Source organism: Branchiostoma belcheri, unplaced genomic scaffold, assembly GCF_001625305.1.
Source record: "Branchiostoma belcheri isolate BF01 breed outbred unplaced genomic scaffold, Haploidv18h27 scaffold2, whole genome shotgun sequence".
In the NCBI taxonomy this organism is placed as follows: domain Eukaryota; kingdom Metazoa; phylum Chordata; class Leptocardii; order Amphioxiformes; family Branchiostomatidae; genus Branchiostoma; species Branchiostoma belcheri.
In genome coordinates, this window is record NW_017803490.1 from 2,836,224 (window position 1) to 2,852,102 (window position 15,879).

Consider the following 15,879-nt stretch of genomic DNA (forward strand, 5'->3'; position numbering starts at 1 on the left):
GCCCTAACATCTGCTTGGTTCCCATTCATATGGTAATGAGTTCGGTAGCGAAAACTCCACCAAGCAGATGTTAGCTGCCCTAACATCTGCTTGGTTTTCATTCACATATATGGTAAAGGGGATACCGGTAAACTGGGACCCTACGTTGTTCGTGACACCTGCATTCCATATATGGTAAAGGGGAGACCGGGAAACCGGGAGCCAACGTGGTCTGTGACACCTGCATGCTGTGACTGCAAATCTAACATGAATCGCAAGAGGCCCTCACTGACCTGTCTAGTTGCGGTCCAAAACGAGGTCCCAGTGTGAGGTACAGCCCCTGCATCATCATCATGGCTACCGCAGGTCAACAAACTAACGTGAAAACACTTCCTCCTCGTTTTTACCAAGATAGAAGCTATCGCCACGGGTTTCATGGAGCCGTAAGTCACTTACAGAAGTCCGAAGTTCTCCAGGATGTGGTTCTTGAAGTCGAGGGCTGCCGGTTTCCCTGCCACCGGCTTGTTTTGTCCGCCTCTACTTCATCGGCGATGTTTACAACGAGTCAAGACAGTCAAGATTTAAGAGCCGATACATTTGATATGGGAGGCGTATGTGAACGAAGGTGTAAAATCAGCGGTGAATAAACCGGTACGATGGAATATCTTCACGCCAGACTTCGTGTGTTTTGCTTGCGGCTTGGTTCTGTGAACCTACTGGGCCTGGCAACTGTTTCCAGATCGAGTTCTAGCTACCCTAACATCTGCTTGGTTTCCATTCATATGGTAATGAGTTCGGTAGCGAAAACTTCACTTCTGCAAAGGCAGCGACGCGTTCTGCAAGCGATCAGCTGATCGCAAAATCACGTTTTGGCTTATAACTCCAGAATAAAGCAACTTTGAACAAAGAAACTTCGTGGGCATGGAATAATGTTTGTTAGGAACATACTGTGTCAATAAGGGATCTTCAAAATGTCATAAATTTCATTTTTCTAAAATAGAAAATGCGGCAATTTATCCCCTATCACACCCCCGTTTTGGAGCGGCGGTTCCGAAAAGGCGCGTATCTCGCTAACGAAGCCTCGCTCATTCCCAGATTTGGCCATTTCGCGACTTGGAAAACGCGATGGGCTCTTATGGGGTTTTTACTTCGGGTCTTTTCGGCTCTCGTTCTTGACCTTGAAACTATTTCTGACCATCAAAATACAATGAATTAATCAGAAATAGACAGTTTTATCAATACACTTTTTAATTTGAAGCCTTTCTTCACCAGAGAGCTTGTACAAACGGTTAAATCTGGCGCTTTTGGTCACTTATCACCGACGTTTCGGTTTTAAATGTTCCATTGTTTCAGAATAGGTACAATATTCTCTTTCTCTCCCTCTTTCCCTCTCTTGACTGTCTAGAATAACGATAAATGCTATCATATATAATATTAATTGTACATGTTTACAATAGTTACATAAATTCAGAACATTTTTATGAGCTTTGAATGATAATTACCTGGATATGATAAATAGCAATGAATTGTAATTAGAATGTTAAGCCAGTAAAATCATTTCTTACTCGCTTATCTTGCAAATTGCATTCTATTGGGTTGCATATTGTTAAATTAGTGCATTGTTGTAATGTAACTAAAACAAAATGAACCAGAGTTCAAGTCATGATACCGATTACTCCATAAATGACGTACCTGACTCCTTTCCTAGCCTCTAATCTTAACTGTTATCATGATATTTGCATGTACGTTCTGTATTCATTTGAAGGCACTCTAGGCTGGAACAATGATTGCACTACAAAATATTTCCATATAATTTATCATGCATATTGTGACAGTGCAATGGATACAAATTATGATAGTTCACTATGTATTACTTCAACAGAATATACCGATCCCAGGAATCAATTAGAATAAAGAATTTTTCTTTGAATTTGTCTTTTATAATTGATATAATGTTGGAAAGAGAGTAGAATTTAGTCACGTGACTACCACTGGCCGCCGCCGCCATTTTGTCCTGGTTGCTAGGCGTTGCCGGGTGTTGCTAAGGGCGAGTTGCACCTCGGGATCGGTATATTTGGAACAGACCATTCCTCGTGAATCTGTTGACAAACGCAAATGGTGATTTCTACAATCTAAAACAATTAAGTCGGTAACGACAACAAAACTGTACAAGACCCAAGAAAAGGTTAACTTCTTCCTCTAACTGCTATCTGAAGACTCAACTGAAGAGTTTATACACTCAGCTCCAATATTTTGTTCTGTTCTACAACGTTTTTTCTATTTCTGGACGCCAGCGCCATTTCATAGAAGATTTACCCTATTTTTGCAATAGAGATCTATTTACTGTACATGCATGTATATATAGCACTTCATATTATTTATGCTAACCTACATTAGCATGAAGTTACCAGTCTCTGACCGATCTCTACATAGAAACCATATAATATTTCTAAAGTACATAATATGTGCATCTTAAAGGACAACAATTAATATAATGTTTGCCGATCATAATGGTTATGGTACAGTTCAAATCTTCACTATTATGTAATATATTACTTTGTACATTTCATTGCACGAGCCCAGCGCTAGCCTGGTTTACGAGACAGAATTTAATATATCTTGGCAGTGATCATATCTATTTGCATTTTCAGCTCGATGGGTGTTTTAGCCTGATAGACGTTATATCGTTATGACACTTTTAAACATTATTAGTTGCTTATTATACAAAGCCATGGTGCTACAAAGACCAAAATACAAATGACCAAAAACGATATGGACACATGTCTAGATCTAACTTATAGCTTCATATGAACATATAAATTACGTATTATATACATAGGGATCAATAAAACCATGTTTTTGCTTTGGATTTAACCTCGTACATTACTAGCACTCAAATTGCATTGTGGTGGTCTCGCACTATAGTTTCATAGAGCATCAGTATGATACCTTCACAATAAACGGACTATCGGGAACGTTCCTGTCCATCCACTTGACGCTGAGGACGTAATATCCGGGCTGCGTGACGTCATAGATGACCTCGTACAGGTCATCTCCGGTGTAGATGACGTTGACTTCCGCCACGGTGTTCTTGCGGGGACCCACAAGGGACACGTTTAGAGCGCCGTTCCCAGCATTCCTAGTTGATACCTACGTCACAAAATTTTAAAATCAAACGGTCTCCGTGTTTCTAGAGCGGTTACGTTGTGACTGAGTTGGATGGAGACACATCCAGAAGGAAAGTGGAAGAGTATTTCGAGTGATAGTCACAGCACTTTCAAGGAAAAGGAAATAAGAAAAAGGGTGCTCAGAAAGAAAAAAATGTGCATGTACTTGTAAGCAATGCAAGTGAGGGTCATCAATTTTCAATTAGAACATCCTGATTCCTTCGGTAAAACCATCCGAACTTTCTGTTCAAGATCTACACAAGACTTATTGAATGTCTCCGAAGATCCTTCCTGACCTGAAAGTAGGAGAATATAGATCTTATTTAGATTCAGAACTTCCAAATAAGACTATTTCAAGATTGTTAATTTGTGCGAAAAAAAGAACATATTTTACTATACAATCGCTTTAAAGCCTACTCTCTATCTAGCATTGTACGATAGACCTACATATGTATTACTAGTACTAAGTACAATACTAATTTCTGTGTTAGGGGGCGCTTTATGATGGAGGGAGAGAAGCTCTATTGCAGATTACACAGAGACCAAGAAAAAGAAAGGATCATATTAAAAGACACCGACCAGAACATGTAACTAGGATACGAACAATACCTGAAAGTTGTTCTTGGCTCCGACGAAGCCGTGGTCCAGCCCCGGGCCGAACGCCAGGATCCTGCCGGCGAGAACACGCGATCTGCTCCGCCCGACCGCCTTCCTGGTCCCGGCGTCACCCTCGTCCTCCTCGTTGGGTTCGTCTCCGGCCTCGTAGCCGTCCCCTCCCGGCGAGAAGACCGCCCGTCTCGGGAAGCTGTGAGGGAAACCTGCCCAGCTCTGCCGACTGGCCTGCAGCGAGGCGGACTCGCCGGGGAGGACACGAGGAAGCGCCGTCCTCATGTTAGCGAACGTACCGTCGTTCGTGAGTTGAACGGTGAAATCGTGCATGCTCTCCGTGTCCGGCAGTGAAGCATTGCTCCGTCTTCGGCAGTCGTCTCCGACGTCGGGGGTGCCTGCCCTATCGGGACGACGCGTCACGCACTCCGAGTCACTTTTAGAGGCCCGCTCGGACTCATTCGGGATGCGGAGCCCACCGGTAGAATAACTGGAATCCGACTCATTGTCGTCAAGCAGCCAATAAGGGATTCTGTCTTCCAAGGAGGAAATGTTGTGTCTTTCCTGCCACGTGTAAGGCCCCTTCCCGTCCACGTAGATCGTCACGTCGGATATGCCGCTATCGTCGGTGGACTGCCGTGTTGTCTTCCGGGCTGTGTCGTCGTCGAAGGGCCCGAGTTCGCCCGAAGTTTTCCTCGCTGCAGCGCGAAGCGCCTCGGCTAGAGAGTTCCTGTGCTGGGAGGAGTTGTGCATGACTTCGCTGGCAATGTCGGAAAGCTCCGACACCTTTTCGTCCACCGAGCGAAGGAGGTTCCGTATGCTGCTGACTCCGCCCATAGCCCCGTGCCTTCTCCTCATGTCCTCCCGGGTACTGTCCTGGTACCCGGTCTCCTTCCGGATCTGGTGCGAGTGGACCTGAAGGGACTTGTGTGAACAGTCAACCCTAGCGGCCGGCCGGACGGAAAATGTGTCTACAAAACCAGAGTTTAAAGCGTCTTCCTCGATACAATCACTGACCAGCACGTGAGTCGAGCCGTCCGGGCTTTCATCCTCTTTATCCACCACAGCTCTCCGGAAGGATTCCCGGATCGGTCTTCGCCTTCTTCCATTTCTGTCCGGTTCTGTGAGCATGAGGTTTTCTACAGGCTGCTGAGGGCTGTTTTCTGGGTCTTGGTTAACCTCCAGTGTCAGTGAGTTCCGGTACACCATGCCTGGTTGTACCCTTTCTAGTTGAGAAATGCTTTGGAATTGCACGGCTTTGGGTGGCAGAAAGGCAGCTGAGTTTCCAGTAGGTTTGAACTGGATGGCGGTGTTCCTATTGGTCGGCTCTGCCGACATAACGCTCCAATGGCACGACACTTCCTCACCTTCGCCTGTTACATCATATCCGGTTCCGGTATTTGGAGCGAGCATCAGCAGTGATGATGGTGATGGTGAATGAGTTTTCGCATCCGCTCCAAAATATTCTGTCTGACTGCTGCCCGCGTCTTTTTCCGTAACATTTTGGACCTCATCGCCCTGCGCATCATCTATAGTCGTCACGAAAAGAGACGGGAAGTTCCCATCATCTGCCATGAAGGACAACTTTCTCTCTGACGCTGATTTCACGTGCTGATCTCTCTTCTGTCTAACAACACCATCACCATTCAACGCTACGTCGTCAGCAAAAACTTTGGCTTCTTCCTGCGCGGCTAACAGTTTCCCTTGGCTCTCCAGGTCATACTCCCCTATGTCAACAAGAATCTCACTTCTGTACCGCACAGTCATCCTTCTACCCGGCTCCTTGTCCGCCTTAACGGGTATGATGTCCTTGGGTTGTACGGCTGGGTCTGTGTCGATGATGATCCAGTCCTGGTCCATGTCCATGTTCTCCAGGTCCGAATCGTACATCACGCCTGTCACGGGAGAGTCCAGGTGATTCAGCTGATCCATTATAGTGTTCAGTACGTCCACGTGACCACCGTGTTGTCCCTCTATCTGTACATCAGCGACAATAGAAAACGTTTCCTCATCCACCCTGTCTGCGCTAAACATGACTGTCTCCAGGTCAGTTAATGGGGACTCTAATAATGAGGCTCTTCCGGCAATGGCACCACCGCTTGCTGCGAAGAGATTGCTTCCATTACCGGCGTTGTAATTCATGTCATGTTGTCTTGATGCGGTGTCATCTGCACTTCTGGTAGTCACCTCTTCCCAGTTTTTGACCAGCGTTGACACCGACGGTCGGTCGGCGATGCAACTTCCTTCAGCATCTTCAGAAATTGCATCGCACACAATGTCTTTATGTCCAAATGGCTCCTTGGCAAAAAGCAAAGAAGTTTCTCCTTCTTCAGCCTGTTTGAGATACGGTACAAGTGAGGACTGTCGCTGGAGGGGGGCTCTAGTCTGGCCATTCCTTCGACTTTGACCAATTTGCCCTTGGCTTTCTGCTTTTGATGATCCGGTAGTGCCAGCATCCGAAGCAGCTCGCCCAGGCAGCAATGTGTCATCATCAGGCCCTACGTCAATCAGATCATGTACAACATTTATGTCCCTTTCTTTTGCCATCTCTCCTTGCCTCGCTGTATTAAAGTTTCCTGATGGCTGGTTTTCAGAAGGTAGTTCTGTACTAGAACCGCTTCTCTCGTTAAAGACGCCTAACAAACCCATGTCTGACGTCAGTAAGTCCTCTTGATCGTGGCGACACTCGTCCTGTGGTCTGCTGGTCGTCAGAAGATTCGTAACGAACGGATTCTGGAAACTATGGATGTCGTCTTGCCAACCGGAGTCTGCAACCGTTACTTCGGATGACTCTAGAGGTGTCAGACCAGAGCCTACGTTTGGTAGTGTGTTGTCTGCACCCTGTTGTCCGTTGAAAATGTTTGTTTTGGCTTGTTGTTGTGTTTGGGTGATCTCTTTGGAGACTGACGTTGGTTGACTCTGCTCTGCAATGTCACGAAGGGACAGGAATTCTTTGAGTGTTATCAGGGCATCATCGGAATCTTCTCTCGTTGCTTCCTTTTCCTGAGCATCGTTTGCCTCTTTGAGAGAACCTTCCTGAATTCTCAGCTCGAGAAACTCTTTTAAAGAAAACAGCGTTTCCTCGGTGGTACCTTCAGCAGTTGTGTCCAGGCTAGTACATTCTTCCGTTGCTGAAGTCTTTGTTTGATTGGTGCTTTTCTGCATAAGGTTGATCGCCTGCATTTGTTCGAAAGTGCTAAGGGACAGAAACTCCTTAAGAGACATTAAGGTGTCATCTGTTATTAGAATTGGTCTTAAGAGTGTTAATTTTTGTGGTTCTGTTAAGGGCGTACCCTCGCCTTTCTGAGAAGACAAGCCCACGACATTTGGTGGTTCCATAGCGAGGAACTCCTGCAGCGACAGTAGCCCATCAGTTGACTGAGTGTCCTCCTCTTTGTCCCTCGTCTTGTTTTCAGTGTCAGTCGATGCTAGGTCTTTTACTACAGAACCTGCGTCCGGTATCTTTATATTTTCAACATCTTTACTTCCAAAGCCGGAGTCAGTGGTGGTGTTACTTTCTAAGATACTTTCTGGTGATTCTTCCGTTGCTTCCGACATCACACTGGCTAGTTTCATGTAAGGTATGAGGGATGACTGCTTGACCAACCGGCGAGATGGGTGGGGTACTGGACGCTTTTCAGTCTTGCTCCGGTCATCAGTTGTCGTGTTGGTCGACTGAATGTTTACAGTCTCAGCTTTGCCATCATGTGGAGTTTCCTGCATTGGTACGCTCTCCGCATAAACAGAGATTTCGGGAGTTACCGGAAGTAGCCGCACGACAGACGACTGTTCTGACGAAGCTGTAAGTCCTTCCTCCGATGCGGTCTTCATGTACGGTACCAGTGACGATTGCCGTGTGAGTACGCGGTGCCGTGAAGCTAGGGCAGACTTTCTAGGGACGTGTGTTTCATCTGGTGCCTGGGTAAGTAGACCTGTGAGCTGATCATCACGCTTGGAGCGTTCCGCTGAGTTTTCTGAGGGAGAGCAGCTCTCAGGATCCCCGTTCTCTTTCAGGTAAGGGATGAGAGACGACTGATGCACAAGCTTCTGCCGTTTGTTCTCCGGTACCCTAATGTTTGTGTTTGAGTTCTCGGGTGCATTTTTCACCCACGAAGGAATGACGTATGGTCCTTCCTCCTTCAGGTACGGAACCAGCGACGATTGTTTGACGAGTGTTCGGCGGCGAACTTTTACGGAGTCATCTTCCACACCTTTGGAATCGCCTCTTCTCCCGTTTCCTGACGATTCCGACCGCACCTTCACCGCTAACTCCTCAAACGAATCTACAATAACTTCACTCGACAGCTTCTTGGACATCGCTTCGATTGCGGCTTTGTCTAACTCTTTTTGTCCTCCTGCTTCTATCTTCTTCCCTTGCGTCTCAAAGCCTTCCTTTGAGCCACTCTGCTCAACCTTGTCATCTACACTAGTGCTGACGCCTTTCCAACGTCCACTTCTGGCCTCGTCTCCTGTTTGGTCCACTTTATCGCCGCTTTGCTGTGACATGAGGCTTCCTTGTGAGCTGCTGCTTTTAAAGATGCTTGCCCGGCGGGAGGCATCACTGATGTCTTCTCCCATCACGATGATATTCAGAACCTTCCTCTTCGTCACGATCCCGGACGCAGAGTTTTGCCGTTCCAACCTGGCCGCCCGCTGTCCACCTTTCTTAGTCTCTGGTGTGTCCAGGTCCGGAATATCGACGCTCCCGCCTGTGTCCTGCCGGATGACTCGCCTCCGGATCCGGAACGCGCCCTCTGACACATCCGAGTCGGACTGTTCCTGATTTCCCGAGCCCTGTCGGTTCTGAATTTTCTTCCTCTCGTTCGCCTCTTGTGAGCTCGAGTCGGAACCTCCCGAGGGCTGCTTCACGATTCTTCGCCGGTACGTCCCTCCTACGTACCCGCCATCCTCACTCACCGCGCCGGCTTCACTGCCGATCACAGACGACTCTTGGACGATCCTTTTTCTCCCGTCATCCTTAGCAACCTCTACCTGAACCCTCTCAGGAGGTTCCCTGTCCGGGCCTCCAGTCCGCCGAACTGTTTTCGGAGTCGTGATCTCTTGCTGGTCTTTGAACAGCACCATTTTATTCTGCTCCAACGAGGAGTCCTGTACGCGTACTCTGAAGGGGCAGCCCTCTACCGGGCTCCCCATCCAGAGCACCGTGATGAGGTGGAACCCTGCTTTCTTGGGCGTGTACCCCACTTGGAAGAACCCCTCGTGCGTACACACGAACCCCAGGTAGACTTTATCAGGGTCCTGCTCTCTCCTGGGTCTGGGTCTGCCCTTCTGACCGGTCCGAGTCACCTGTTTGCGTTTGTGTTCCAGGAAAATCTGGTTGAACGTCTCGACGCTCAGCCCTGCCCTCTGACGCACTCTCTCCGACGTCACTTGTCCGGTGGGGACTTTGATCTGCACTTCAAAGTCGATAATGGTTGCGCTTCGCGCGAAGATGTTGAAGGTGGCCTCCCGGTTGACCTCGGCGACCGTTAGCCCGCTGCCGCTGACGGTACAGATGTCCCTGACCACCGTGTCCTCTAACGACACCTGGGGGCTCAGGACGCGTTTTGATTGGCTGTTGGTGCTCTCCAGGCGCATGCTCACTTGGCGGAGGCGGGAGACGTACCGGGCCAGGCGGTCGGATGACTGCAGTCTGGAGTCGGAGATCTCTTCCGGGGCAATCAGCTGCGAAGACATGGACCCGGAAATTATTATAGAAGGTGAAACACAAATCAGCTATGACATAATACTTCGGTTACATCCCCTGAACCTTGCACTATGATAGTCTTAGCATAACAATTGAACGACGGCGATGTTACCGTAGTTTTCATGTTGTATTTATTTAGTCAAAATGCTTTTAATACTAGTAGATTCATGAAGAGGTTTCTACGCCCCCTGTTCCTACCTGCGGCACACCCAGGTTGCGCTCGGCCAGCTTGAGCCCCAGGCGAGCGTTGTTGAGTCCCTGGGACGGGTTGAGCAGGTCGTACCGAGGGCAGGTCCCGGGGACCAGCGCCTCCACCAGGGCGCAAAGCAGCGTCCCGTCCGACCAGGAGCCCGTCCAGTCCCGGGGGTGCTTGTCGGGCACCTTCTCCTGCACCCATCGGAGCAGCTGGCGCTTACGGGACGTCTCTGGTGAGAAGAGACCCGCCGTTAGACATTCAATTTGTCGATGTATCAAGACACGTACACAGACACCATCGTTACTTTGCCATTAAAAGGGCTTGTGGCTGCGAAGGACTTTCTTACCCAAGGGCAGACACACGTATACGTAGCGAATCTTCTATTTACACGGACATGTGTGATCTGACTTTCTCACTCATCATGGCCACACCCATTCAAATGTCCCTCATTCCAATGCTTACCCATACATCTCACTTCCTCTCCGCCCCCTTTTGAAGAGTTTAAAAGTACCAGCCAACCACGTGCCTTTGAAGCATATGCAGCAACGTGATTGGTTGATAACTTTCCAGCCAACAGCAGGAAATGATATCTGATTGGCTGACGTTCTAAGTGGGCATTGAGGTCATCTGCTGCTCTCTAATTTTGGAACTGTATCCAACCTTTTCAAAGCCCCGCACTTCTCACCTGTTTGGAATAGCGCCAGTAGAGCCTCGGACCACTGTCCGTTGATGGCGTCAGTAAAGCTCTGCGGCAGGTAGTGGAGAGGGTTGAAGCAGCTGAGGAAGTACACCAGACCCGACAGGTACCGCAGCAAGACGTCCCAAAGGGTGGCTCTCTTCTTTTTCCGAGCCATCATCGCCTTTCTTTACCTGTTGAAGTATAAAATTTGAGATTTCAGTACAATGTAAAGTGATGTGCACAGATGTTGACCAATAATAAGATAAATTACCACATTTTGCCAAGAATCTAGGAATGAATCCAATTTAGCAATTGCAACATTATACAGAGTACAGACACGTGAGTCGTTAAGCACTGGATCAAAGATAGTGGACAGTTTGTGGCGTCCTCCGTCTCCATTCAGGGATATGGCTGTATTTGATCACACATAGAATATTGCAATAAAATCCCTCCCCGCTCAGCGTTACGGATATCCAGAATGTCACCATTTAAATTTTGGGTTGAAAACGATGCCGAACTTATGAGACGGCCCCGATGTGCCCCTCTTTGCCTAGGGACAAATTGCCATTTCTAGTGCCCCATAGAAACAAATGGATGCACGTCCTCATGGTAATGAATTGTACTGATTGTTGCTGACGGGCTGACATGACAGTAATGATTCCATTTGTTAGGTACAGATTGGGTCCCCTCTTACCGCCTGAATTCTCGTTTAGAATGAAATGACATAAAACGTATGACTTTGATGCTACTGTAGGCGGTTATGGTACGCGACCCCCCAAAAGATTTAAAAAAAAGCTAGTGTTCTGGAAAATGCACCCTGGAAAACTACAGCCACTCTACGAAAGGAATAACAGTCTAAGGTGAAACATTACCCAACAAGGCTGCGATTCTAGGCTAGTGTTTTAACTACTATACCACTGTATGAAATTTTACATGTCATATCATCCGCATTGAATTTTGTATTTCTGCTTGATACATTTTAATAGACACGTTGACCGTTAAAGAAGAAAAGGGCATTTATCGGACCCGCTTTAACAGCGCAGTGAACTAGGGCGAAAGGCTCTTAAGCGCACTCTTGACTTATTGCAAACGCATTAGTCATGAGTGCTGAAGTGGCATCGATGGTTGTCAAGCAGATGCTGTAGTAGTAGGAGCCGCCGGACGGCCGCGCGGTCTGGTTGGAGCGCCCGCTGCACAACAACACTATTTTCAGCACCACGGTCAAATCAAGCGGGTTCTATAATAGTACAGTACAGTACAACTAGAAACATACCTTAGAATCAGGTCTAGAAATAGTGGTATATCTGTAAAAAGAGACACTCCTTTCCCGATTATTTTCGACTCAGCACGATCTACTAAGCATCTAATGCTATTGTTACCATATAGCGTAACTCGTACACCTGTATGGTTTTTCCTTTGTTACTCTGGATATGTAGCCACAACTACAACTTTTGTGTAAGCTAGACGTCACATCAGCGATATATCAAACAAAATGCCTCCTAGCATAGCCAGTCACCAAGGCGATAGGAAGTTTACCTGTATAAAAAGGGAAATGCGTTTCCTTACCATTATATAAGATCTCTGGTGCGGAAACCACACGCCCACCCCCTACTCCTAGCCCAGCAACAGTAGGTAAAGAGTGTCACCACAAAAAAACACCCCCGTCTCTAATGGAATCATCCATTCGCTAAGCATCTCGGGACATAAGCTGTTACTACTGTGCACTGTCATTTTTACTCTTAGAAATGTCATTCTTACTCTTATTTTTATTGATTGTTTTAGTATATAAATTCAATTTCATGTAGTTTATCATGTAAACAGCACACATGTACCATAGACCTTTCTACACCTTTACCTTTTTAGATGATTGAATATTTATGGACGAAAAATAGATAATGATAAACATTGCAACAGGTCTATATATATACAATGTACAGCAACAGTACATGTATATGAGAAACTGTCCCAGATTTCACCCAAATGGCACTCGCCAGTTGTCATGGTAACGATGACGCGTGAGGGGTATTAAACTAAATTTAAGAGGAAAATGTGAATAATACAAGACATGACAGGAAATGAGGCTGTAATATGAGACGTGCTGATTTTTCTCTCCAAACGGATCCAGGCCGCTGATGGTTTGTTGCACGCAAAACATCGTTTGTTGCCGGGCGATTTCAGGCAAAAAGGCGTCAGGAATAAAACCTATTAGTGCTGTTCTAATAACGGCAATCGGTGTGGCCGAAAACATTTTCTTTATGGAGCTGAGTATATAAGAAAAGGTGGTCACAGGAGGGTTTGATGGAGACTATCTATTGGAAATAAGAGTCTTTCACGGCTACACTCCCTAGGGTTAATGTCCTTAAAATTGCAAGATGAACAATAATAGGATCATTATTATATAATATTTTACAGCAATTGCATTGTTGTTTTTTCATTGCTCTGTTGTTGCTCCCTTGTTTGTGCATCAGTGGTGCATTTGTACTGGGAATGTGCACGAATGGAAATCAGATACAAGTACCGACCTGGATTTTTAAAATGGATATTCAGGGCGTTTACGTTTGCATAGGTGCAGGTACACCTTACGTTTAGGTCCGGACCTGTACCCAAAAATACAAATTCTACAGATACAGCTATACTACACAACCATGCCTTGTACATGTCCTGTTTAGTAAGCAGATCAATACGTTATCAGCTGTAATTTTTCCCAGGTTGGTGTAGAAAGTACTTCTTGTGTTGTACAGATTTGTGCCCGTGTTTATATAACGTGATCTCTTCTACAATTTCATGTTTACATTAGCACACCAGACATCGGATTGTTCATTTGTAAGTGAACTGTCATTTTGTGTGTATACTGTATATATACACAGTATGAAATAAAGGGATAGGAGATGACAAGACAAACAAATACATAGATACCTAGATAGATGAATGTACGAATTGATAAATACATGGATACATGCATGTAAGCATGCATAGATACACAGACATAAATAGATAGGTAGATGAATAGATGCAAAATATGCTGCCGTGATATTTTTGACGTAGCCTTAAGCTGCAGATGTCCTTGTACTAATATCTTCACGTCTCTAAGACTCATACATACAAAACAAGGCTTCAAAGCATGAAACCTTGAAATTCTAAAAATAGCTGTCATTATTTCAAATGATCAGTATTTGCAAGGTTAACCTGGAATCCAGACTGTTAAAAGGGCCCACACAGCAGTGTCTTTTTCGGGTGAGTTGAGCTAAAGTTTCCTCGGGGGCATGTTGACCCTGGAGCCGAGGAGCCGGCCTGTGTAGGCCCTGGAAACAGTCTGAATTCCTGGCTATTACAAGACCCACCTGTTACGAGTATCAGTGTTGAATACCGGTCTTAACGCCGGCGCTCGGCCGGCAGCTCTTATTGCTTAATATCACACTGGTCCACAGAAGTGTTATTATTGTATTCGTGCCAATCTGAGACTTTAATTGGTCGAAAGTCACGTGGTCACCTGATGACTACAAAAGCGCTTTATGCAAATGAGCCACAAAGCAGGTGTCTCGTTAACCCCACTATAGGCGAGATCGGATGACATTGGGATTTTCCATTATAACAAAGGGCAGATCTAGAATGGAAAATTAACCTATAGGGCCGAAACAGCTCAATAAGTAGGTTTAGGGTTGTCAACCTTAAAGATGGGTACAAAACAGAACACAGCCCGAAGAAAAATTGGTTGTTGAAACCGTTTACAGATACAAACGAAAAACCAAATGGCTGGTGTTGCATGGTCTAAACAATGTGTAAAAGCTTTTGTCAATTGAATCCCATCAAAATGATTGCCAATTACCGAGTAGCTGGGGCTTAATGTTGATTGAAAATGTTACACGTGTATTTGATACCCGCACTTTACACTGATTACCTACACGCACACTTTTATCATTCTTTTGATGAAATTTCTGCCTAGTTGAGCACTGACAACGAACCAGAATAATGTATGAGATAGCACTGGCTTACAGTCACACTCTCATTTACGTAGCTTCAATTATTTAAAAAAAAATTATCCTTTCGGATGGGGACGTGAAGCCGATGGTCCCGTAGCTTCAGGCGTAAACCTCGGCCACCATACTTCTGCACGTAAAAGAACCCAACACACTTATCGAGAAGACTTGGAGAGCCCAAATTTGCTTTGCTAAAAAAGCAAGCTATAGCTAGCGAAGTCGCACTGTACTACTTTACCCAGCTAGCTAGAGGAAAAGGCATCATGCTTAACCTCAGTTGAGGATGACTGATTCGCCTTTGCTTTTAACGCCCCGTAGGTCTAGAGCGGATTACAGTTTTACCTTTACCTTTAACACATTGTACGTACAGAGCGGATCACCATAGTCTAGCCTGTTGGCACGTCTGCCCAAACACTAACATCCTGTTACACCCACAGGCACGGCACTGCCCACACGTCAGGTACAGGTGTCCATTCCCGGTAGGGTTTCACTCTGTACGCTAAACGTAACAATGAGCCGGTGTTGAGCCAAATCCTTGAGCTGCTACATACGTTAGAGGTCGGGTGTTTATGGCTAGGGTTAGGGTTAGGATTGGTGTTATACGTTAGGGTTAGACTTTAGGATCATTGTTCAGGGCTAGGGTTAGACACTATAATTATTGTTTAGGGCTAGGGGTAGACTCTGGGTTAGACTCACGATTAGGGTTAGGTTAGGTTAGATTTAGTCTCCCACATCATGACCAACCCCCTCCCACCCCTAGCCTTGTCTCAGGTATATTGAAAAACCCCAAGTAGTGTCGGAGTCATGTATTTAGCAGGATCATGTATCTGGCTTGACACACGGCCGATTTTCCCGCCGATTTGAACTTTAAAAAAGCGTCCAATACAATTTCAGGGCGGCGAAACAAAAACATTCTGGATAAGAAAATCTGTTTGATATTACCATTTACTGCCATTTCTTAGCACATTTTTGGCATAATTAAAGCGTTTCAAACAGCCCGAAACAAGCTACGTGAGGCGTCTTTCTGGTAATTTGCTACAAAATTCTGCACTAAAGATCTTCGACGTCATTCCTTAATTTAAAGCCCTCAGCCCTGTCGGCTGAGCTATTTTTCTTGCTACCTGACGCCAGCTTTACGCGATTCGGTGTAACCCTCTCCTTTCAGAGACTTTCTATCTGTTAACGACACTTAGCGAATGACGTCACCGTCCGTGTGATCAACAGCGTCCGTGACGTCGGTGACGTCATTCCTTACGGACAGCGGCTTTCAAGACGCTTCGTTCGTTCATTATCATCATTTTCTCTAACGGCTGTATTCTTTAAGCTAGCGTAGACATTCCATCTTTGGCGAGTGACGAAGATGCAAAGTAGACCGCTTTTATCTGAATGGCGCTAGAATATGTCAAGTATTATCTCCAAACATAGATGTTGGATCCCATTTCAGATAGTGTAAATCGTTCGACCTGAGACTGAGTTCATCAGTATAAAAGGGTCTGTATGGGGGTCCTGGCAACGCTTGGTATAAAGTACAATGTGGGCTTACAACGGCTCGCGTTTTTTAACCAAGC

The 15,879-nt window shown here is 46.0% G+C and overlaps 1 protein-coding gene across 1 annotated transcript in view; it reads right to left on the bottom strand.

Moving 5' to 3' along the window:
• Nucleotides 1–1,260: 1,260 nt before the first annotated feature.
• The window catches only part of LOC109468979, a 16,818-nt gene continuing 2,199 nt past the window's right edge, over nucleotides 1,261–15,879 (bottom strand). Inside the window, exons 2-6 of the mRNA XM_019767360.1 lie at nucleotides 10,341–10,525; nucleotides 9,658–9,884; nucleotides 3,756–9,437; nucleotides 2,929–3,129; nucleotides 1,261–2,078 (exon numbers count right to left, since the gene is read on the bottom strand). Of these exons, the coding sequence (XP_019622919.1) occupies nucleotides 2,001–2,078; nucleotides 2,929–3,129; nucleotides 3,756–9,437; nucleotides 9,658–9,884; nucleotides 10,341–10,512 (6,360 nt within the window). The 5' untranslated portion in view covers nucleotides 10,513–10,525 and the 3' untranslated portion in view covers nucleotides 1,261–2,000. The remainder of the gene's footprint in view (nucleotides 2,079–2,928; nucleotides 3,130–3,755; nucleotides 9,438–9,657; nucleotides 9,885–10,340; nucleotides 10,526–15,879) is intronic.